At 35.1% G+C, this 25,368-nt stretch overlaps 1 protein-coding gene across 9 annotated transcripts in view; it reads left to right on the top strand.

The window, feature by feature from the left end:
• PCDH7 (protocadherin 7) overlaps positions 1 to 25,368 on the top strand; it is a 419,547-nt gene that overhangs the window by 217,953 nt on the left and 176,226 nt on the right. For 2 of the 9 annotated variants that reach the window (XM_081812510.1, XM_081812508.1), the window contains exons 4-5: positions 2,032 to 2,127; positions 5,284 to 9,027. The exons of 5 other annotated variants lie outside the window; for them this stretch is intronic. In XM_081812510.1, the coding sequence (XP_081668636.1) occupies positions 2,032 to 2,120 (89 nt within the window). In that variant the 3' untranslated portion in view covers positions 2,121 to 2,127; positions 5,284 to 9,027. Of the gene's footprint in view, positions 1 to 2,031; positions 2,128 to 5,283; positions 9,028 to 25,368 lie in introns of those variants that run through there. 2 more of the 9 variants (XM_081812509.1, XM_081812507.1) reach the window with 1 other exon arrangement.

Below are 25,368 nucleotides of genomic sequence, written 5' to 3'. Positions count from 1 at the left end.
AAAGGAAGAATTTACTATATATAGAATTCTTAGGATATTAGGGAGCCATATTAAAAAAAACAACAACAATGCTGTATGTCATGCTGGATGCAAGAATCTTGTCCCAAATTAAGAGCATGTGGATCTTTTTTCTTCTGGCTTGCAAAATTCCCACATTTGATTCTTCCAAGGACAAAATGCTGATCCCAAAATACTCAGAAATATTTAAATATAGAAATAATTAGGTTTAATTTTTTTACTTTGGTATTACTGGTATATGTAGGTTTTAATTTTAAAGGGGGATTTGAATTTTAAAATATTATGTGTAATAGCAATATTTTAAAATTAAATACAAAATAAAAAATTATAAGAAAAACAAAGCTATAAAAATATCATGTTTAATCCTATCAGATAAAAATTAAATTTTCTACTTTGATATGCTTTTTTTTAATTTCAGCAGGCCGAGACTGCATATGCCTTCAGAATTCTTTGATGCTAATCTCTTATGATAACCAATTAGTTTCTAAATTTCTCAATTCAAGGGCTGACTAATACTGTTGCCTAAGAATGAGGTGGGTCATGTTATTTTAAACAAAGATGGTGGCTAATAGTAAGCAGTGTGTCAAGGACCAGAGGAATTGAGAAATTGGAAAATTTTGAGACACCCTGTCTAAACAATATTAAGACAAGACCAAAAGGATTATCATGCTTCTAACCCCAAAGATCTTCGTGATAGCTGCATTCCTAAACATCAGGATTAAAGGGTAGGATCATGTTCAGAATGCAAACGTGTATTCACGAAAATCCCTGTCTTTAAACAAAAATTCAAGAATGTCCCAGCCCATCCATAAATAATACACTGAGAAACATATTGGTGTGAGGGGTGAATTTTTTTTCCCACAAAGAAAAATTAATTCCCTCCTATTTTAAAATATTTTACAATACTTTCATTTCTTTTTACTATTTTTTATTGAGACAACTTTTTAAAGCAGTTTGGTTCACAACAAAATTGAGAGAAAGGTACAGAGATTTCCCACATACCTCCTGCCTCCCCACATGCATATTCTCCTCTATGATCAGCATCCCCCCCAAACAGTAGAAAACTGCTTTTCTTCATAAAATATACATATATTTTTATAAGTTTATTTCCACTTTTATAAGCTTTTATAAGCTTCTCTAAATAGTTTAAAGCAATCATTTTTCATGTGTAGTTTGTATCTAAATATAAATATACAAAGCTAAAGATTTCTTCAAAAACAAATACTAAGAGCAAAATGGGGTAGCAGTGTTTGGTTTTCAGGTGTGGTATCATCTCATCTATTGATATTATTGAAGCAATTAATCATTTTTAAGATTCAAATGATTTACTCTTATCAACTGTTTACTAAACATTTTCATTTTATTTCTTTTTATATAATCCTATATATTTACTCTTCACAATTTACAGATAGTCCCGATTAAATCATGTCTACAAACACATAATTAGAACATAAACCTTTTTACAAGTTTTATTATTTTGACCTCTTGTGGTGTATAGGAAATTTAAATTTAATTCTTTTTTATTAACTTAGCAACTTGAAGTTGTTTTGATACCAGAACTACATACCCCTAAGAGAATATAAAAAGGAAAATGCATTGTGAGCCAGTCAGGTAGCAATGAGGTAGAGGCAGAATGAGAAAATGATAATAATCCTACTGTGTGGGGGGTGGAAATACATATATATATTTGGTATGGTTTAACCTATATAGTTTTTTTCTTAAACATGTTGTAAAAGAAAATCTATACCTTTATATCCAAGCGAGGATAAGATAGTAGCTTATTATGTATAGCAGCCCCATATGTCCCTAGACTTGGAAGATCCTTGTTGTTAGAATGTCCGTATTGAGAACTTTCAAAAATACCTAGTTTGCATAAATGATTTTTGAAAGGCAAGAAAGAAACCAAGTTCAGGGTTTTTGGAAGTTGTTTTATTGGCAAGGTCTATGGATGGACACCGTTGTGTAGGGGCTGCTGATTTTCCCTTCACATATTTCCCCATCTCCCTTCCCCAGGTGTTGCGGTCATCACCACCTTTCCCCTCCTCCCCTTTCCTCATGGCAAGACGCATGGAAGAAGAGTGCTGTTAAGGCCTCTCCATTAATCAACAGGTATGGTGGTTCTCATGAGGCAATGCCGCTGCCCGTCCTCTGCGTTCTTCATTAATAGTCTGACTCCTTGACATTCAGAAGACGCATTTATACACTACACAGAGTCGCCTGGTGTGGCAGATTTGTTCAACTGGAGTATATCTTTACACACGTTAGCATGCTATGCATTTCAGAATTCCCGGCACAGTTAGGTGTTTTTTTTTTTTTTTTTTTTTTAATGTAAAGGCTACAGAAGAATTAATGATACAATTTTCGGAGAAAGGTGTTACACAGTTTCCTCAACTGATTATATAGGAAAGAGAAGCAACTTGTAATAGTATGCCACTTTCGACCTTCCAGGAGCAATTGTGATATACCTTTGAAAAATGTAAAATGAGAATGTTTTGTGAATTTTAACTCATAATTCAATTAGTATCGCATTTGGATTTTCAAAAGCATTGCACAAAATTGCATGCAGATGAATGATGCTTACTCATTTGGTTATAGAGAATTAAGTATAAACTGGTTCAAATAAATCTAAATGCCCCACAAAGCCATGTATTCACATATGAGAGCCAAATGTATTCTAATCGCTTTCTGCAAAACTTTTTTTTTTTTTTTTTTGGGTCAATTCAGCTGGTGGCATTTGAAGCAGTCCCAACATACCTCTGTTCAGGCTGCTGTATTTTGAAAGGAGCTAGGTTCCCTCAGGGCTCAAACTCCAGCAGAGTCATAACCTATAAAACATACTTATTCATCATAGGGAAACACCCACCTCCTTGATTTCCTTTTTCACTAGAAGAACTCGTCCTTCTAGCTCCTGCAGGGGCTTGTTTTGGGGATATGTCAGGTTCTGCATTACACCCTTGTGACTCTCTCAGGATTTTGAGACATATGACTAGAACACTACCTTTGGGCTAGGAAAATTGTTGGCAGACGCTTTAAAATAGTAATTGTGTCTTAAAAAAATAGTGTGTCTTTAAGTGTGTATGTGTGCGGCAGCATTATTTGTTACATTCTTTAAAGTGGTAGCATAATGAAGACTTGTTTGTTCAATAAACAAAACAAATCATTTTGATCTACATGCATTTTTGCCAATATGACCTTTAGCCATTGAAGGCTGAACCATTTCATCTTCATTCAAGAATGTATGGCCTCTTCTCTGATAAGGCTCTGAAATCACTGGTTGTCCTCCATAACCCCATTTCTGCACATGGTGTTATCTTTCACACCCACAGGCCTTCACATAACTGGGTCTCTCCATCTGGAAGGCCCTTTCCCCAGATCAGTTTCAAAAGCTCACAACAGTAATAGCAGACCTGTGCTGAGAGTTTAATGCGTGTCAGGCATCATGTTAATGAGTTTCATCTCCATTTTCTTAATTCATCTACACAACGGAACATAGAGTTAGACATTATGATCATCATCTATATCTAAGAGGAAAAGAATGAGGCTTGGAGAAATCTAATGTGGCCATGATCACTCAGAATTGACTAAAGTAGGATGTGCCTTCTGTAATTTTTCTTATTCTCTCCCAAGCAAAGCTGAGACTCTAAGTCACATTCAACTCTGACTTAGTAGAGGACAATGATTTCATCTTATCTTTTATGAATTCTTCTATGTCCACAGTGTTTGTTACTCACTAAATGTTGGACAAATGAGTGTATGTTTACAAAACAGTCGTTCATCTTCCTTACCTGCATGTGGACCTTTCCCCTCATCCATAGTTCCCTCTACTCTGCTTTCATCCCACTTGGTGTGTGCCTCTTGACCATTCATTATTAGCTTCATAGATTATTCACTGTATAATATATTAGGCAAAGCAATTCATTATTTTCTCCCAAATTGGAGACCTGTAATTAAAAACCAAGTAGGTATAATACAATTGCAAATGCAGAAAAAAGCTAATTTTAATTTTATAAAATTTACCAAATCTAGTGTTAAGAAGTATAGATATATTTGCATCTCATATGGAAAGAAGAAAATTCAACCAATGCATTCTAAGATTTTGAGGAAAGGTAACCAGAGCAATTCTTTTCTATATTATAGGAAAATTAAAGAAACACATACCATATAGGTAAGAGTGTTATCAGTTTACCAGAAAAGAAAAGAAAGAAAAAAGTGGATATTAAAATATCGATGAGATTAAGGGGATTAATCAAGAAGGGAAAAAAATGTTTTTGAGAATAAAGCAACCACAGGAGTCTGGAAAAATGAAAAAAAATTGAAAAGCAATAAAAAATTGAAGGGAACATATCATTGAAAACCACAGACATTGAGAGGATTTTAAAAAAATATGAAATAAAACTGGGAGGGAAAACAAAATCAATGCAGGAATAGAAAAAGAACTTTATTTATGAATGTGTGTTTCCTTCATTCTTAGAAAATCCTTTGAAGTAAAAGTGCTGGAAAGAAAAAGGGCAAGTTAAGATACGTTGATTTGGGAACACTGTATATTTCTAGGACTTTTTCTGGGGGAATAGTGGTTTTGAGAGCAAGATAAGGGTTTCAGCATTAACTTGGAGTATTTAGAACTAAAAGGATTGTGCCTAGAGAATACAATTGAGTCAAGGCTCTATTAGGATACAAGTCAGAATATCCCTCCTCACCATACTCTCTATCAGGATAATCATAGAATTAATTAATCTATCAGCTCTGTGAATATTGTTCCTATCTTTTTTTTTTTTTTAATGTGAAGTGTCTAGAACATAGAATAAGTGTTTGCTGAACTGGTCATGGAATTTTAAGAGAGATTATAGGGAACCAATCTAGTCTTAGTTTGTGCATGCATCCCTTGACGCCATTATAAGAATTACTCATCTCTGCTTGAATAATTCCAGTGACACAAAATCCAGAGGTAGCTCACTCTATTTTGGGATATATTTAACTTCTCAGCTTTTTCTTATATTGAGCCAAAATCTGTCTTCCTGTAACTTGAATCCATTTATCCTGGGTTTTCTCCTTGGGAAAACACATAATAAGTTATATTCCTTTTCCAAACGAAAGTATTTCTAAGACATAAATTCAGACAGTCCCTCCGTCATAATGTTTACATATATAGTGTTTCTCTCTATATTATTTCCTAGGTGAAAGCCCTAGTTCTCCTAATTGTTCTATGTTGCTTGGTTGCAAATCCTTTATCATTCATTTAGTGCAAATGCTTTTTTTTTTTTATAGAACAAGGAATTCAGGATGGGCTCCCACAGCTTATATTCTCATATTTGGTCAATTTGAAGAGCCTGGAAAATCCATTTGAATACCTTCAGAGAAAAAAAGGGAGGTGCAGTTTAAAACAGCATATGGCTTTGATCTGAATTTTTACATTAATAAAGGTATGGTTTAGATAGTGGATAGTATGGTATAAAAATAAAATAAATAATACCACTATGTATAAAAATGGATGAAAAAAGATAGAAAATGAATTAATATTTTTAAAATAACATTTAATGAAGGCAAAAGAATTTTCAGTCTTACCTCTTTATTTTTAATTGAATACATATTTTATTTTGGTTGATGCCTGAGATGGGTCTTTTTCTGAAAAGCCTGTTCATCATTCTAACACATTTTTTTAAGGGCACCTTAAAAAAAAAAAAAAATCCTTAAGTGGACAATAATATCAGTGGATCAGTGGAAGTAAAAGACAAACAAAACAAAATCAAAACAAAAACTATTTTATTTTCTCAATAAAATTATTGAACTTACTGACTATGCTAACATGTATGTTACACAAAGCTCAAAGTAGAACAGAATAGGATTGAAAGATGTATAAAGGATTCCCTGTCAGAGATGGACTTTCCCTAATAAAAGTTACTGCAAAGTAAATTTTTCATTTATATAAAGTGCTCCTTAATGCCAAACTGCTGTCAGTGTTCCTCGGTGAGTTCTATTTATGAGTAGATTATAGCACTCTCTCCGAGGCCCTGCACATCTGACTTTTAGTGAGTGCCTACACAGAATATATGGCCTTTACTAGAACCTGGAAATTTAATTAATTTGATGGCAGAGAATACTTTTTATGCCACATGGCTTTTCCCTGACCCTCCCCAAGATTTCCATTTTCAGATGTGCTTCATATATGAACCTATATAATCTTAATGAACATTTTCCATATGGTAATTATAATGTTTGACTTTATATTCTCAAAAGCTCCAGAGTCTACATAAATTCTTTCTCCTTAATACTAAGTGTTGTTTTGTAATTTGTATGAATATATAAGCCCCTTGTTCTGCTTTTCTTAGATTCAATTCCCAAAGCAATATCCTTCGGTTATTTGATTATATGGAAGATTCTGAAGTAATAGTCTCAAGAACAGAAAATCTCTGTCTGCTTTGTCTATCACTGCTATTAAAGATGTATTCTATGTGCAACATTTCCAATTTAATATCTTTCACTCTGTCTTCTAGTATTTTAGAAAGAGGAGAGTGAAATGTAGTATATTTGGATAATCACTTACCTTCTCAAGATCTCATGTACTTCACTAAAATGAGGAATTTGACTAGCTTGTTTTTAAAGTGACTTCCAACTTTCTACAGAGTATGGAAGACAAGGAATTTTAGAAATTAGAGTTTTGTTCCAGATTTGCCAATAAAACTATATTTCACCTCCCCAAGATATAGTATGCTCATCAAAGACCAAGTTAGATCAGGGATGTAATCTTTGGAGATATCATGTGCTAATTTATTTTTCTTTCTGGAGCTTTCTCTTGAGAAGGATACTGAGAATTGTGCTTTTAAAAATAGGTGAATCTAAGAAAAGTGTTTGGTGCTCTAAGGAAGACAGATTGAAGAGAGGACCACCACTTGAAGTAATTGAAGGACTTTAAGGCAAAAGAGAGACAAAGGATTGAACTCAATCTTTATGATTCTTGGGGGCAAAAAGAATGCCAGTAGGCTTAAACGGGAGAAAATTGCTTCCATATAAGGATGAAATTTGTACCTTAAGAAATAATAAAATCCACTCCATAGAATAGTCTGTGTTCTGAAATCTGTATCACAAAGGATGTTGAAACTTACGTTGCATGATTAACTTCTCAAAACCATTATTAAAGAAATTCATTCGTAAGATAGCAAGTTAGACAAAATGAATTCCAATGCTAACGGTCTGTGATTACATGATAATCATCAGACATAATAATAGTGATAATTTTGTACTGGAATTTGGTAACATAAGTCTCAAACGATTTCATTGGAATTGGTGATGGAGAATTTTCAGTACAAGTCATTGTGATCGCCATAGCGAGTGCCTGCAGCGTTCTAGAAAAGTGCTTTCATCCGACCAGTGCTACTGTTCTGGAGAGAAAGTCCCTAATTTTTATTTGTGGAGCCATCTCTTCTTTTGTATCCGGAGACTCTACCTTCTGTTCTCATTGTGAATGCTATTTTTCTATTGCAGTGTTACTGACTATAATAAAAATTGTAATAAAGACAACTCGCTCAAGTAACTTAATGATTCATTGTTTTCAATTTATTAAGGTGTGGAACATAAAGCATTCACATAGAATCATAAATTATTTTATCTGGAAGACATTATGAAAATTCCTCATTTTGAAATCCAGTTAGGAAAAAATAAGTAACTTTTCAAGGTCATTCAGTCAGTGAGAGAGCTGTGATCCAGATTTCCTGAATCCCAGTATGGAGGTAACCAAATTTACTGCAGTAGCTTGCTTAAAAGTATAGATCTTGGTGAGTTGACACTTTCTTTTGTGTCCTTAGATGCACTACTTATCTTGAATCAGCAGGATGAAATAGGAAAGCAAACACACAATTTTATTTATAAGAAACAGAAAAACACTAGGTAGTGTAGCCTGCTGTGTTCCTGGAGGGGAATGGAAGTTGGCATCCTTTTGTAAAGCTTGACATGACAAACATTCTTTGTAATCGACTAACAACTTTTGCCAGAAGTGAAACCAGTCAAAAATATACTCCAACTTAAAGTCAGGAGCTGCATAATATGATCTTATCACCTCTATTTTGTGGCTGGAGACACCACAGTATGCAACCTCCCCAGAGTTTATAGTCAATAAAGCAGAGCAAGTTACCAAAGATTTCCAATCATAAGCATTAACCAGACTCAACTATCATATTTAAGCTTGCCTGTCCACTCTAATCAGGACAACAGGCATCCATTAAATAAATAGAACATCTGATTAGAAAAAGAATTGTTAACACAGGCACATTAGCTGGTTGTAATAGGATATTAGCTAATTGACAGGGGGGAAAATATCCTTAGACACTGTATGCATATTGCTCAGGATTTTAATTCTTTGTGATCTCTGTTGAGCATAGCACCATGAAAAACCAATGTGTTCAAGTAATGAAGAAAATGCAGACAAATATTTGTTAAACAATAAAAAATGTAGATCTAAATTTGAAATTGCTCCAATTTTGTGAGATATTTGAAAATATAATAGTTTTACTGATTTCTCTATTTATAAATGAGAAAAAAAATGAGATTGGGAGAGCTGATGGCTTTACAAAGGTGTTTTAGATGGTTTATTTTAAAGGTTTTTTTTCCCCAATAAATCACCATACTATCAGTGACTTTTCTCCTTATTTCTGAACTGGTTATCAAAAAGGCTTACATTATGTCTTTAAATATGCGGATTAAACAGGTTTTGCATAGTAAGTATCTTTCAGTATACCGTAAGACATTTTCTTCCAAGAGACTGAAGCTCTAATTTTATCGTGGAAATCAACAGAAAAGTAACTTTCAGCTAACACACTAATTTGCTTTACTGCAAACTCTGCTGGATTGCATTAGGTTAGGGGAGAATATCCAAATATTTTTGGCTTCAGTAGGAGTGAGAAAAGAAGCAAGAATCAAATCATTTGGTTATGTTTTGCAACACTTGGACTTAAGAAAATTGTGGTCATGCCTCAGGTACTGAAAACATATGCTGAACTGTGATAGGTAGAAGGTATTTTTATGAGAAAATAAGGAGAGGAGGAGGTAGGTTAAAATTCAGCAGAACAAACTACATGTGCATGAAATGAATCCTGAGTGAAGGAGAAAGGAAAATTCTAGTACCCTGCCAGACCTGCCCAAGGATCCTTCTTCGATGGCTCTATGGTTCAGTGGGCAGATAGGTTCTTTTTTTTTAAGTTTCCAGAATATATGTCATGAATATGTGAGAGTTATGTAAACATAACAACATATTGAATACATATAAAAAACATAGAATCTATTTATGACCTTCCAGTTTGCCTTAATGGTGACATCAATATACTATATATCACAAAATAAATACAACCATGGATATTTAAAACAACAATTCATTATTTTGGATTTAAAGAATAATGAAAATTTAGAAAGTGAAGTGTATTTTATGTAACAAAAGTCTCCTTTTAACAAGCCTCTTTTTTTTAAGTTTTTATTTAAATTCCAGTTGGTTCAGATACAGTGCAATATTAGTTTCAGGTGTATGGCATAGTGATTCAACACTTCCATACAACACCCAGAGCTCTTCACAAATGTGCTCCTTAATCCCCATCCCTGATTTCACCCATCCTCCCACCGACCTCCCCTCTGATAACTGTCAGTTTGCTCTCTAGAGTTAAGAGTCTGTTTCTTGGTTTGCCTCTCTCTCTTTTTTCCCTTTGCTCAGTTGTTTTGTTTTCTTCAGTTCTACAGATGAGTGAAATCATATGGTATTTCTATTTCTCTGACTTATTTTGCTCAGCATAATACTCTCTAGCTCTGTCCAAGTGGTTGCAAATGGCAAGATCCCATTCTTTTTTTTATGGCTGAGTCATATTCCATCTAACAAGCCTCTTTCAGTTTTCAGAAGAATTTGTTATAAGTCATGCGGAAAAAAAGTTTTTCATGTAATTTTGGCCAAGCACTTTAAAGTTCTAGTAATATTTTAACAAAATAAATGTGTTCAATCTGGAAGTGAAATAGTTTACAACTGAATAAGTGATCATGGGATATCATAGTACTTTTAAAGAATATAGCATTTTTGTCTGTTTTTTTTAAGAGAGAATTATGATATTTATCTCTTTTAATCAAGAAAAAGTATACCAATACTTCTATATAATAAATCATTACTATTATTAAAATAATGACTGACAAAAGAATAATTATCTCATAACCAATTTAAGAATACATTTTTTAAGAAAGAAAAAGTATGATGAACAGATAAACCATGAACATATTTTAATAGGTATGTAATAATATATTTTTCCAAACATAGTTATGTATGCTGGCCATTTCACTTTAATGTAACCCTTAAGAGTGAACACTACTTCAAAAAGATACCAATTATTTAAATGTTTGTTGGGTTTTTTAAGGGGTAAAAAAAGCCTGCTTATTGTTTCAAGAGTATGAGGTTCAAAGCACTAGATGGGTAAAATTAGATGGTTCAGAAAGTTTAAGAAAGCAATGAATCATCTTTAATGTGGTGTAAATATCACTAACATTTTCCAAAGATGTCTTTCATTCAGGAATGGCCTTGATGCTTTAGTATACATTTTGCTTTTACCTCAAATTGCAGTTTGTTTATGAGATTCAGTGATGAGGATGACTGTGTTTTTGAATTTTACTCATAAACTGAGGGGCACTAAAAGGAGCATTTGAGTAATATGGACTTCTTTTTTTTATGCCAAGGATTTATTATAAATAACTGTGAGATTTCAAAGTGGTTTTCTCTAAGGAAATGTGTGATATATATAGCACCATTAGTAATTAAAATGATGAACTATTTTCAGGGCTCTCATACAGTCCAAATGTCAGAGATATAAATTATTTTGTCTTATTGCATGAGTTACATTTAAAAGAAAAAGTAGAATAAACATTGTAACTGCTCATTGCCTGAGCGTTTTTGGGAAAAGAAAAAAAAACATAAATTACTTTAAGTGTTATGGAATTTACTTTGTCATAGTTATATTTTATATGAAAGCATGTGTCCTGTAGTTGTATGAATATTGTATTTATAAGGAAAGCGTATATATTATTTATTCTTCCAGAAGTCTGATGGCATTAAATCAATATTCAAGTGTTCGTGGGTTACTCTAATGCCTAGAAGCCTGGCACCTAAGGATTTACTTTGTTGACAACGAAATTCTTAGACACTTAAGCTGCAAATGAAAGCTGTTTTTTTATCTGAAATAGTTTACGGTGCTAAAAATGTGTACCTCCATCTATTTTAGTAAGTGGTTATTTATTTATCTATTTTACTTTGAATAAATAATTGAGAGCTTCCATTTTTATTTAGCACAAATCCTAAGTGAAAGGAGACACAGACTTTTTAAAAAATATTTTATTTATTTGTTTATTTATTGCACTCCAGCACAAGCAGGGGGAGCAGGAGGGAGAGGGAGAAGCAGGCTCCCTGTCGAGCAAGGAGCCCGATGCAGGGCTTGATCCCAGGACTCTGGGATCATGACCTTAGCCGAAGGCAGACACTTAACCAACTGAGCCACCCAGGCGTCCTGACATAGACTTAATCAATGAGTAATTGGCTGGCAGAGTAAAACATTTGCATTGAATTGTTATCTATTAAATTTTGATAGACAGTCTAACCACTCCATGTTCTATTCTCTTGCCTGTAAAATGATAACATAGCAACATACATTAAGTTCCCAATAGTTAATGTGGGCATTATACAGATGGCTTGAAACAGAAAGGGAGAGAGGAAGGGAGGGAGGGAAAGAAGGGGAAAGAGAGGAAGGGGGAGAGGGAAAAATGAAAGGAGGGAGGGAATGAGGGAGGGATAGATTTCCTACTGATTTCCTACTGATATATAAAAGGGTCAATCCCCCAATGCAATTGGAAGATGCTGCATCCAAGTAGAGAGGGCATAGAAAATGTATATAATAGAATATTTTCCAATTAAAACATGAATCTCTACGTAGATGGCTTAGAGAAATGCTTTTAGGAATGAATTGGAAAAGGAGAATTGGCTCTGGCTAGGTCATGTAACAAGGCACTGTTCACACTTGTAAGCCAGGCAGTTTATGAATAAGCAAACGCTGCCTTATAACATTACTTCCTACTGCTAATGATAGGTGGAACCCCTTTGTCATGGTCACTTTTTTTGGATAATCTTCTAGAGAACTCTTACACAATGGTTACAGAAGAGATCTGATGAAGAAATTACAGGATAAATTTCATGCGAAATGTTACAGGAACAATCCTTACACATGCAATTGCTTATTTCTGGATAAAAGAAAATGAATCAAGTGTAAAAAATGTTTGGCTACAAATAATTTTCAAATATGGATAAATAGAAAAAATGTAAACATGAGACTGAAATTAGATGAGAAATGTTAATTCTCTGATAGCAGTTAATTATAATGTCATTTATCTTTCTTTCATCTCATTTTCTGTCCTTGGATTTACTGGATGTTATGGATGCAAATCAACTTTGGCTGCTAAAGGTGGGGGGCTCAGTTATAATCACATGATTTTATACAGTATAAAGTGAGAAAATCACAGTCAGACTATAAATAAAACTGAAAATATCTCTACTGAGTTGAGGAAAAGGGAAATAAAATTTAAGTATAAAATGTATTAATATGACTAAACTGAGCTCCCTTTTTAAATATAGAATTTTTAAAATTAGAGTTGATTCCATTAAAGAGGTGACTAAAATATAGGAATTAAGAAAAAAGAAGGCATAGTTATGATTTGACATTGAAATGAAAATATATGGGTCTATAGGTCTTCTAGGTGGACTGTTTTATCTTTCAGCAGATCTTCTCTTGCCAAATGAATAGTCTCTTATTAGGTCTTTTATGGGACCAGTTATAAAATATTTACTATATTCTTAATAACACTTTTAAATTAATGTGTTTTCATTTATATTCTATCTTATTCAAAAAATGATTTAAAGTGGCTTATAAAAATGTGAAATCTTGACAACTAGCCATAGTTTCATTATGATTGAAACATATCTAAGTCTACCAAAAGCATAGCCCTTTTTTTTCCCCCAGCATATTGTTCGTATTTGAAAATGTAATCGTGGTGATTGTTCACCACCTAGGAGTGTTGTCAACTAATACTGATATGTACTGTGCTTCTATAAGGCTTATCTATTGGTCTCCTTACCCGATACCATCTCATTGTTTTTACTGCCATCTTTCTGCTGCAAAAAAGAACTAAACCAACTCACCTGTCCTAGAGGATATATATATATATGTCTGGTGCTACTTTGGTCAAATAGAACATGCCCAGAGGGTGTTGTTTCAAAATTTGTCTCAATGGCCTTAAAGCATTTTCTCTGACCTACCTAATCTCCCTCACTCACTTCTGTACCCACAAAGTAATCTGTTTTCCAGGGTTGGTAATCTGCCTCTTCCTTTCCTCAGTCAGATAAACCTCACATTTATCTGGTGCCAGGGACAACAGAATTCAGTTGAAAAAAAAATGCACATTGATTTTTAAACAACTCGAGTTGGTCCTGGAGGAAACAAATTATTTGAGCTGAATTCCTTCTTATATGTGAAAGACTCTTATTATCCTGTAATAGGGATATCTGCAGTTTAAACAAATGTTTAGTAAACAGAGGTCTCTCTAATTGATAGAATTTGACTAAGTATGGCAAAATGATGGGGAGATTTCTGGCACTGGGTGGATTATAACACCAGAGATGCGTGCCAGGGGACATCAGCTAGACCTTTACACGCTGTACAGCCTAAGTCATTGCTTTCTTAAATTATTAGCCTTCAGGTCCTTAGAAATCTATAAGATGTATATGTGTGTGTATGTGCATGCACATGTCCATGCACTCATGTATGTATGTTTCCAACGGAGGTAGAAAGGTGGTCAGTTAAGTCATTCTGTATTAAGTGAGAGTACGAGTCTTGAGATTGCATTGAGAGTCTTGACTTTGTATTAGTACTTCTCTCAGTAGCTGTTCCACTTGTGTATTATTTCTGCTGCAGAGACAACAGCTCAGCTGGTCTTCCACCATGCAGGTCATAAGCCTGCAGACCAAGTTGTATTATCGTCAGTATTCTAATTAACAAGGTCCTCTTACCACTTACATTTCTGGTATTTACCAATCATGGGAAGTGGTTACACTTATATTACAGCTGTTGTCAGGGTGAGAAACAGAGAAGAGGTAAGCCATTGTTCCACTATTGAAACCATCCTATGAAACTCAAAACTTGGCTAATGGTAGCTAAAATCAAGAAGATCTGATAGGGGCTGACTAACAGATTCCTCTGGCTTTTGGTGTAAATCTGGTCAATCAAAAATAAGGCTTCAGAGTATAAAATATCATGCCATATGTTGACTAAGCATATGCTTTGAGGCTGAAAATTCATTGGAGATTTCCTGTTCCTTTCTAACTTTGCTGAGTTTCTTTTCCTGGAGAATATCATTTTGTTGCTTTTCGTATATAGGCTACCTACCAATATTTGAGACCCCTAAATTGTGAAGATGTTTTCCCAGTTCTTGGTAATTGTTTAAGACCAAATAATACATTTGCACTGCTACAATATGATATGCCTTTACAGAAACAGTGGTAAATTATTTCATCTAACAATGAATAATAGTATAAAGTACTTCCTTTATGCCCAATCTGTACTGTGTGCTAGATTGAATTCATAGGAGTCACCCTATTGATAGCTTATATTATTTTTCTCCTTTTTTTTTTCCTATTTCTTACAAATGGAGTGTCTGGATAGTCCTGCGTTTTTCACAGCTCATAGATGGTAAAATGGTATAGACAGTGCATTTTAGAATTTATGATACTTGCTAAATCTGACTGGAATGTCAGAAAAGAGTAAGAGAAGAAACAGCACAACCAAGCAAGTTACCCCTTCTTCTCATTTCCAAAGTAATTTTTTAGGCCTAGGGAAATTTTGACATGAGTGAAAACCTTTCTTAACTCTTCAAACCAGACTTAATTCAGAAGATCACTCGGAGTCTTATGGATTGTGACAGTAAGAGAGGGGCCATATTTTCACATGGATGAACCACTCCAGGACAATTTTGGAAATATATTAGACACAAACATATTACCTCTCCATCTCAAGCACATATGTCTTCTCTTGCTCCCTTGATGGGTCTTCAGGAAATGCCTGTATTTTGGTTTTGTAAGAAATATTCCACTTTCAACTAACATTAAATAGTCTGCACATTATCTTCTCCCAATAACGGTGTAACACAGTCTACCCTGCACTTCAGAGTTCATTTTCTTTGGGGAACATCTCATTCACAGCTTTAGTTTGGCCATAGGGGAAATGACAGAGCGTATTAAGCTTCTTCAGTGGCAATAGTTATATTTATTTAGGGACTTACTGCATTTCATTTTTCATATCTTTGCATAGAAGAACCTCAAATGTACTTTTTTTTTTTCCCTACCTCTGGGGAAGGCAGAAATAACAGCAGAAGATGTGCAGTTTCAGAGTGTTGGACAACAAAAGAGGTAGTACTAGGAGCCCCAGACTATCACAGACTAAAGTGGCGTTGTTCTACCTGCATCTACTTCCTTACACAATTCAGGCAGCAACTTGGAAGGCCTTTCCCTCTTCCACATTTTAAATGAACTGCTGCCAAGGCTTTGTTTTGTTTCGTTTCTTAATGCGATTCCCACCGATGGAAAGTAAAGGGGCACTTTCCATCCCATTGCCTAAAATTCCCTTTCAGAGAAAGTGAGAGATATTCAGAGTTACTGCTTTAAGTTTTGCTTGAGTGCTTATTTTTTAATTCATATTTATGCTATGCCTTTTCACACAAAGGACTTGAGGTATTCTCTAGAATCCATAAGAAATATGTTAATTAGCGTATATTCAGTTATTTTAAATTCAACAACTCTTTGTTTCTCTTGGTTGGTATTCTAATACAATTTGCAATATTTGTGTGGTATAGTTAGTAGGTGATCTACAAGGTACAGACATTTCTATTTTAATTAAATATGAGTATATGTGGAATAATAAAATACAATAGGTACTCTCTGCAATGTAAATTTATGTTTGATGATCCTGACTCACATTGGGAAACAAGTAAGTAAGTCCTTCATCCGAAGGACGCAGGTATGTGAATTAATTCAGTAATCTGTATTTCCATAATTCTAATTATATAAGATGACATCTTTAAAATTAATGACTAGTTTTGGGGAAAAAACATGAAAGTTAATGTTTCTAGCCTTTTCAAAGTGCAATGAATTACTCTTATCAAAATAATTTTATTTTAAATATGTTTGGCTAGAGTATTTTATCAATCTTCTCCTTTGTCCTGAAGCTATTACCTCTATAGATCACATAAGATATCAAATCACCTTTCCCCAATCATGCAAAACCAAAGATCTTCAAAATTCTAAGCGTTTATCCCTCCTGAACGATGTTACCTCACGCTGTCGAATCAGCCTAGGCAGAGTAGATTTCTTCCTCATTCTACACCAACACTGAAAGAAATTAAAGAAAAGAAAGTGCAAAACTTGCCCGCTGGAGATAGTCCTGTTAAATATTTTGTCCTTTTGTGTTCTTTCATCTGTATCCTTCCATCAAAAACAAAATAATCTTTGAAGTTTTGTGGAACTTCAAGAAGAAAATGTTAAAAAAAAAAAAAAGTAATCTTATCCTAAGTTCAGAAGCAGCCACAGCCAAATTATTATGGATGATCTTCAAGCAATATCCAGACAGGATGACCATTTTCATCCGAAAGTATTTGTATGGAGTGAAAATGCATTTTTTTCCCCTGGACTCTTTCAAGACAATTAATTTTCAGTGCACACAGATGATTTAGGTGGATAACCTGTCTGTGTTAAATGTGTACATGGTTTCTGACCATCAACATTATAACTCATCAGACTTTCCAAAGCAAGAGTTGTTTTAATCAAAGGATTTTCATCACAGATCCCTGACTGCTGCTGGCTAGATGTCAGAGCTTGGAAGATACTTTCTAAATAATTGTAAAGCACTGTTCTCAATCAGCATATATTATTGCAGAGCCAGAATTACACTGTCAGAATTTTTATTGAAGTTACACCTCGGTCATTTGAACTTTGAGTCATACATACTTCAATATCTCTACTGGATTAAAAGCATGTTACATCCTTCCCCTTTTATAATGGTGATTAGGACAAAAATGCACTCTTTTGAGTGCCCTAGTTACTCATTGGGGATAGTTGTCATTGTTTTTGTGACAGGATTTCATATCCATAAAGTGTTTTATGACTGTTATAATGTTAGCCCTCAAATCAAAGGGCAGGGGAACTTGGAGGCCTCTTTCCATAGGAGAGTAAAGGAAGAGAAACAGTATTTCAGTTTGGTTTGGTCTTTCCTTTGTTTTTGTTTTTTTGAGGGGAGTGGGATATGGATTATGGATTGAGTAGGCAGGGTTTTGTTTTTGTGTTGTTGTTTTGTTTTGTTTGCCTCCAACTTTCACGAGAAACTAGAAGAAATCACACATAGAATCTCCATCAACTTTCTCCCCAAACCTCCGTATTATTAGTAGTTGAGAAAGAGGGGGAGGTACCCTATGTTGAGACTTGACCATGTTGCAAATAGGGAGCAAAAGGTCCTCTGAGATCATGCATCAAATTACTGTTAAAGCTGAAATGAAAGTCCAGGTTATCAAAATTGCTCTCAAGGACAAAATCCTATTATTCCTGTGAGAATATAATTTAGTAAGAAGAGCACCAAAATGGGAACTAAGGGCACTGAGAACCTCCATTTTAATCCTTCTTAGGAAATAAACCTAGGCAATCTATCAATCTCTTTATCCCTCAATTTTCCATATTGTGAAATTATGGAATTGGGCTAAAGACTTGTAAAACCCATCTAGTTTTAAATTTGATACTTTTCTATGTGCTGTATATTTTTAAATTAGCCAATTAAATAAAGTGTGGGTATTTAAAGTAGGAACAATTTATCATAAAAATTATAATAATTTTAAAGCTGTTTTAAATTCATATAAGGATTGTGGCTAAGAAGGATGTTGAATTGCAAGAAGAGAAAGCAATGACTGACGTTAAAAAAAAAATCTAAATCATAAACACAATTGATTTTTAGCCTCTTGCTTTTTTGGTTTTGTTTGAATTGTAATTTCAGACTGTACTTTCAAAACTAATCATAAAAGAGTCTAAGAGCTGGCAATAGATATTTTCTAAAATTGGACCAAATATAATTTCCTGCACATTTACAATCTAGCAATTCTTATAGTTTGTTATTCTCTTCAATGGCCAGTCTGCATATGATGTCTTTCTGACTTTGTTTTCTCTGTGTTTAAAATTATAGTTTATGCTTTTGCAAGAAAACTACACAGACTGTGATTGGCAGAAAATACAGACAATTGTATAAGCCAAAGTATACTTTCAACTGTAGAAAACAGTTAGTCCTATAGAAACTCATAAGATCCTAGCAGTATTCTTATATTTTCTTCTCTCTCATACACACACACACACTCTCTCTCTCTCTCTATCTATCTGAACAGTTTAAGAATGACTTTAAAAATAAGTACATTAATAAATGTTAGCCTTCAGAACCAAATGTCTTGAGTAGCATTTCCCAAGCCCAAGAATCAAAGAATTTAAGAAATGAGGCATCAGTACCCTCTGAGTTTATACCTTTAGTGTCCAATCTATAGGACTCTCCCCACTGAAAGCCCATTGTTGCAGACTTTTGTCCTGGAATCCATTAAAGTGAACTGCACAGCTGTATTTTATACATACTTCCTGCAAAGCCCAGATCACAGCTCAGATGGGCTTTGGTTTGTGTGTCTGACTTTTGCACTAGATTGAGAACCTTGGGGGTAAAGAGACTCTCTCCTTCATTCACAACCCATTCTAACCCTTAGAAGGTCCTAAAAGGTCCCAATATACATTCATGAAATAGATGCATTTCCTTGATTTTATTAAAAATATGCCTTATAAGCCAAATATAAGAGACAGAAAACACTATTCTCTATATAGTCTTCACTGTTCCTCTTTGACTTTGTTTTGCAAATATTTTTTGAGTGGACACTGGGTTCCAAGTATCATTTAGCCTCCAGGAAAAAATATATATATATACAGAGACCTCATCCTGTGCAAATTCAGGACTCAGTGGGAAGAAGAACACAAAAATTGTTAATATGAAAAAAAGGTGATCATAAATGAATAGAAAGGATATTATGGCAGAGTAAAAAAGCGATGGGTTTGGAGACTTTTTGATGGGGGAACATATGAACATAATCTTTTTGCCTCTTTCCTACTTTAATCTACTAAAATAACCCATATGCCCCATGCTTCTCATCCTGAATCTTCTATTCACATACTTATGAATACTTTTTTCCACAAAGAATCATTATTTTTTTTTTTAATCAGGGATTTCAAAAGGATAGTTAAGTTCACTCACCAGTTATTTTCAATTGAGCTTTAATAAAGAATTGCCTAACAATTATTAATGTTTATATCTCTTTGTGAACAAGGATGTCACCTGGGTTAAAATAATTCTCATTAAATGTGGTAAAACTGAAAATGGCTGTAATAGTCTACAGTGACACAAGACGACTCCAAGTTTCTCAAGCCTGCATGTGCTCTGTGTTTCCTTTGCCCTGTTACAGTGTTTCTCTTTGTTTCTTTCTGGACAATTCCTATTCATACATTAATGTCCACAAATATTATCTCTTCCCACAAACTTATGTAACTGCTCTAGGATCCTGCATAAAATGATAATCTCTCCTTCTCTTTACAACATTTGGTATGCATCTCGGTCAGAGAATATTTACTGAGAGCCTGTTTTGTTTAAAGCACTGTGCCAGGAACAAAGAGTCATTTCAGCCCCACAGACAGGCCTGTTTTAGGTCAGAATGCAGAGCATAGACTTGCTGGTTATTTACGGCCAGTGTCCATTCTGAATGCCCCATGCCCTCGCTTTACCAGTTTGTTAAATATTTTGAATGTTGCCCTGATATAATGCATAAAGAGCCCCTGGACACTTTCAGACATGCCGTTCATGCTTTTTTCCTTGAAGCTCTAGGTGGCACCTACGTGGCAAATTCCTAGATAAGAAAGAAGTTTGGTTTTGTTTCACTTTTTTCCTCAGACGTTACCCAGAGGACTGTCAATTCCTATACTGTGAATCCTCCAGGAACTGAAGGATGCTTTGGAAAAGCAATTTAGGAAATATGTTGACAAGCCCAAAGGAAACGGTGTGGGGGCCATACCTCGAGTCTTCAGTACAGACGAACACATTGAAAAATGGAGCGATAGAGAAGCCCGTCCAAACTTGCAAGCCATTTCCTAAGCCTCGCTTTTAAGAGCATATGTGACTTTTAGGTCTCCAAGATCCAAGACTGCTTGGGAAGAAAGATGGGAGAAGAGAGAAAGTTAGAGTAAGAGAGGGGAGACAGAGACAAAAAGAAGAAATACCTGCAGCTAAAAACTGAAATATGTGATTTTCACGTATCTCATGGAACAAAATTCAAAGTTTTTGTTCTCCAGCTTTAAATGCCAATAGTGATTAAAAATTATAGTCATTAGACTCGAACAGACTCATGTTCCTATCTCATCTTCTGTGCTTTGAAGCGGAGTGTCGTTAGACACTTAAATGAGCGTCCTGAGCCTCTCTTTCCACAGGTAGTTCTTGCACAAATTAAAGAGATAACTACTGATTATCAATCACTTCCTCTGTTTCTAGACTTTGCGCTCTGAATTATGTTAATTCACTGAGTCATCACAACAATGGTATTGTCTTCCTTTTACACTGAAGGAAATGGAGGCTTAGAGTTCTTCACTTTGCCTCATTCAACTGTCCGATATTTTCACCCGGGTGGCCAGACCGGAGTCTAAGCCCCTTGTGCTGTACCTCCTTCTGCATTGCACGCATGTCCTTCATGCAGGACCTGACACATAGTAAGTGCTGTATAAATAGGGTTTTATTATAACAATTTTGAAATAGACTTATTATGCTCCAGGCATTTTATTGTAAATTACACAGCACGGAAGTGTGACGAAGTGGTAGTTTTGCTTTTTTCCTGGCACAAATAACACTTCGTATGAGTTGAATGATACCTTTTAAATACCAGACATTTTTTTTTTCCTCCTATTACTTTTCAGAGGACGAGGAAAAAGCATTGTTTTCTTTACTACTTCGAAGGATCCCAGGCAATCAATACTGGTTTACAAAAACGTATTGCTAACTATTAACTAGATTTGCCAAGTGGGAGAGGGATTTAGTATATTTTCTATAGCTACAGAGCACTATATAAAAGGGTGTCATTGTAGTAGAAAGTACTAAAAGTTCAGGTTTTCAGATGCTGTTCTGTGAAGCAGTGAAAGTCACTTCATCTCCCTAAGCTTCAGGTTCCTCATATGTAAAGTGTAGAGTAGATTCAAACACAAATGACACTTCTAGCTGTAAGGTCAGTGGTCCTGTAGTTTGGTAGATGAAGTCCTGGGAAGAAATAACACATGCTCCTCATTAGGATAATTCAGGTTATCTAAATATAGAATCATCTACCTTTTAAAGTTATCAGATCCACATTATTAGAAATACTCAAAAGAATTCCCTGCTAGAGCTCATTTAGAAGGTAAAACTGTGTTGAGTTGAAAGGTGAACTATATTAGCTCTTAAAGAAAGTTTGCTTCTGAGTTTCTTAACTTTCTTGTTTAAACTAAATGCAAATATAGTCAGAGAAGCCTTCAGAAAGGACTAGTCGAGGTGATATTCAGGTTTCTTAATCTGGGGAAACAAAACAAAACAAAACAAGGTTCCCAAGGATACTGAAACCAAGGCTCCAATTACTCTGCAGACTCTGGCAGCAAAGCAATGAGAAAATAAACCTAAACACCTGCTGTGTGTTTATGTAAATCAAGTTTAGGCAGGATTATTTCTCTAAAATATCCCAGGTAATTGTGACTCAGAAATTCCAGCTTTATCGGTAACTACTGTAAATTTGATCAGTGTTTCTTAAAATGTAGTCCTCGGGCCATCTGCATCAGAATCACTTTATTAAAATTGTAGATCCCTGGGTCCCCAAAATTTTGAATCAGAATCTCCCTCTCCCTCTCCACTCCCAACCCCTATCTCTCTCTTTCTTAGTTGAAACAAGAGTCCTTGTCAGTGGTTTTCAAATATTTTTGACCAAGGTGCACAAGTGGTACATTTTAGGTCAATATCTCCTTTTATTTATTTATTTATTTATTTATTTATTTATTTTTAAGATTTTATTTATTTGCGAGAGAGACAATGAGAGACAGAGAGCATGAGAGGGAGGAGGGTCAGAGGGAGAAGCAGACTCCCCGCCGAGCAGGGAGCCCGATGCGGGACTCGATCCCGGGACTCCAGGATCATGACCTGAGCCGAAGGCAGTCGCTTAACCAACTGAGCCACCCAGGCGCCCCTCAATATCTTCTTTTAGTAATGGGCTGGTAGCAGCCCCATGAGCCATTAGTTGGCCATAAAAAGTCAATGGTGATTAAATGGTAAGCTACAGAGTTCATCTGGCTAGTAAAATATTGAAGTGACTTTATTTATAATTTGCTTAACATTTATGGAAAATCTAAGAAGCCCCAGTCTCTGTGATAATACGCGTTCCTCATATCACTTTTTTAAGATAAAAGAAAAATCTCTTTATAACTAAATAATTCTCTCTTTAATTGTCAGAATTCTTATTATGGAAATGAAAAGTGTTCCAATTTTTCTTTATCTGAATACCAATATTTCATTTGCAGTAGCTAAAATTTGTGGGCTGTTATGGCAATTTAACTTAGCGTTTCTTTTGATACAAGTCAGTCAGCTGACTTGGTACAGTTAGCTTTTAATTTTACAGTCGTATATGAGAGATATTGTGGGTTGGGTTCCAGACCACTGCAATAAAGCAAGTGAAATGAACTTTTTTGGTTTCCTAGTACATAAAAAAGTATGTTTACTCTATAGTCTATTAAGTGTGTAATAGCAGTATGTCTAAAAACAATGTGCATACCTTAACTGAAAAATTCTTTATTGTTAAAAAATGCTAACCATTTTCTTAGCTTTCAGCAAGTCATAATCTTTTTGCCAGTGGACGGTCTTGGAAGGTCTTAGATGTTGATGGCTGCTAACTGATCAGGGTGGTGGTTGCTGAAGTTTGGGGTGGCTGTGGCAATTTCTTAAAGTAAGACGACAATGAAATCTACCACATCATTTGACTCTTCCTTTCATGAAAAATTGCCATGTAGCTTGAGATACTTTTGATAGCATTTTACCCACAGTAGAACTTTTTTCCATAATTGGAGTCAGTCCTCTCAAAACCTGCCCCTGCTTTATCAATGAAGCATATGTCATATTCTAAATCTTCTGTTGTCATTTCAATAATCTTTACAGCATCATCACCGAGCGTAGATTCCGTCTCCGCAACTTTCTTTGCTCATCCGTAAGAAGCAGCATCTCATCTGTTGAAGTTTTATCTTGAGATTGCAGCCATTCGGTCCCATCTTCACGCTCCACATCTCATTCTAGCTCTCTTGCTGTTTCCACCACATCTGCAGTCACCTCCTTCACTGAAGCCTTGAACCCCTCAACGTCCTCCATGAGGGTTAGAATCAACTTCCAAACTCCTGTTAATGTTGATATTTTGATCTCCTTCCATGAATCATGAATGTTCTTAATGGCATCTAAAATGATGAATTCTTTCCAGAAAGTTTTCAATTTACTTTGCCCAGATCCAGCGGAGCAATCACTACCTGCAACAGCTATAGCTGCAAAATGTATTTCTTAAATAATAAGACTGGAAACTCAAAATTACTCCTAGATCCTACAGAATGGATTTTGGGTTAGGAACCATGAAAACAATGTTAATCTCACCCATTTCCATCAGATCTTACAGGTGACCAGATGCATTGTCTGTGAGCAGTAATATTTTCAAAATAAACTTTTTTTTTTTTTTTCCTGAGCAGTGCATCTCAATAGTGGGCTTAAAATATTCAGTAAACCCTGTTGTAAACAAATGGGTCGTCATCCAGGCTTTGTTTTTCTATTTATGGAGCACAGGCTGAGTAGATTTAGCATCATTCTCAAGGGCTCTAAGATTTTTGTAATGGTTAATGAGCATTGCCTTCAACTTAAAGTCATCATCTTCATTAGCCCCTAACAAGAGGGTCAACCTGTCTTGAAGCCAGGCATTAACTTCTCTTCTCTAGCTATGGAAGTCCTAGATGAAATCGTCCAATAGATGGTTGTTTCATCTACATTGAAAATCTGTTGTTTAGTGTAGCTGCCTTCATGAATGATCTTGGCTAGGTCTTCTGCAGCTTCTACCTCAGCACTTGCTGCTTCACCTTGCCCTTTCATATTCTAGAAACGGCTTCTTCTCTGAAACCTCATGAACCAACCTCTGCTAGTTTCAGACTTTTCTTCTGCAGCTTCTTCACCTTTCTCAGCTTTCACAGAATTGAAGAGAGTCAGGGCCTTGTTCTGGATTGGGCTTTGGCTTAAGGGAATGCCGTGTCTGATTTGATCCATTCAAACCACTCAGGCTTTCTCCATATCAGCAATAAGGCTGTTTTGCTTTCTTATTCGTGTGCTCACTGGGGTAGCACTTTTAATTTCATTCAAGAACTTTTCCTTTGTATTCACAACTCAGTTAACTGGTGCAAGAGGCCTAGCTTTCAACCTGTCTTGGCCCTCGACATGTTTCCCTCATTAAGCTTAATCATTTCTAGCATTTGATTTGAAGGTGAGAGATGTGTGACTCTTCCTTCTTCCTTTTCACTTGAATACTTAGAAATCATCGTAGGATTATTAATTGGCCTAATTTCCATATTGTTGCATCTCGGGGAATAGGGAGGCCTGAGAAGAGGGAGAAAGATAGGGAAACCACCTATCGGTCAGAACACACACATCTATTGATTATATTCACCATCTTATATGAACATGGTTCATGGTGCCCCAAAACAATTATAATAGTAACATCGAAGATCATTGATCACAGATCACCATAATAAATTCAATAATAATATAAAACTTTGAAATATTGCAAGAATTACCAGAATGTGACACAGAGACATGAAGTGAGCAATGCTGTTGGAAAAATGATGCCAATAAACTTGCTTAATGCAGGGTTGCCACAAACCCTTAATTTGTAAAAAATGCAGTACCTGTGAAGTGCAATAAAGAGAAGCACAAGAAAACAAGGTACGCCTGCATTTATTTTATTTGGGTATTTTTTATGCTTTGTGTGTAGGTCCCCCCCGCCAAGACTATTTCCATTCTAAGTCTCTCCCACAGTTAAGACCGTGATTATAAGAGGTAAACATCGGGAGGCCACTGTCACCTAGAAAATAAAGAAGTTTAGTGTGACCTATCAAAGTCCCTTCCAAAGGTAAAAGTCAAAGACTCAGTTTATGAGGTAGGT

This window comes from Leptonychotes weddellii, chromosome 2 (assembly GCF_054177405.1).
Source record: "Leptonychotes weddellii isolate Sample4059 chromosome 2, ASM5417740v2, whole genome shotgun sequence".
In the NCBI taxonomy this organism is placed as follows: Eukaryota; Metazoa; Chordata; class Mammalia; order Carnivora; family Phocidae; genus Leptonychotes; species Leptonychotes weddellii.
Note: the sequence above shows the minus strand (reverse complement) of the source record. Positions and strands in the feature narration are given on the sequence as shown.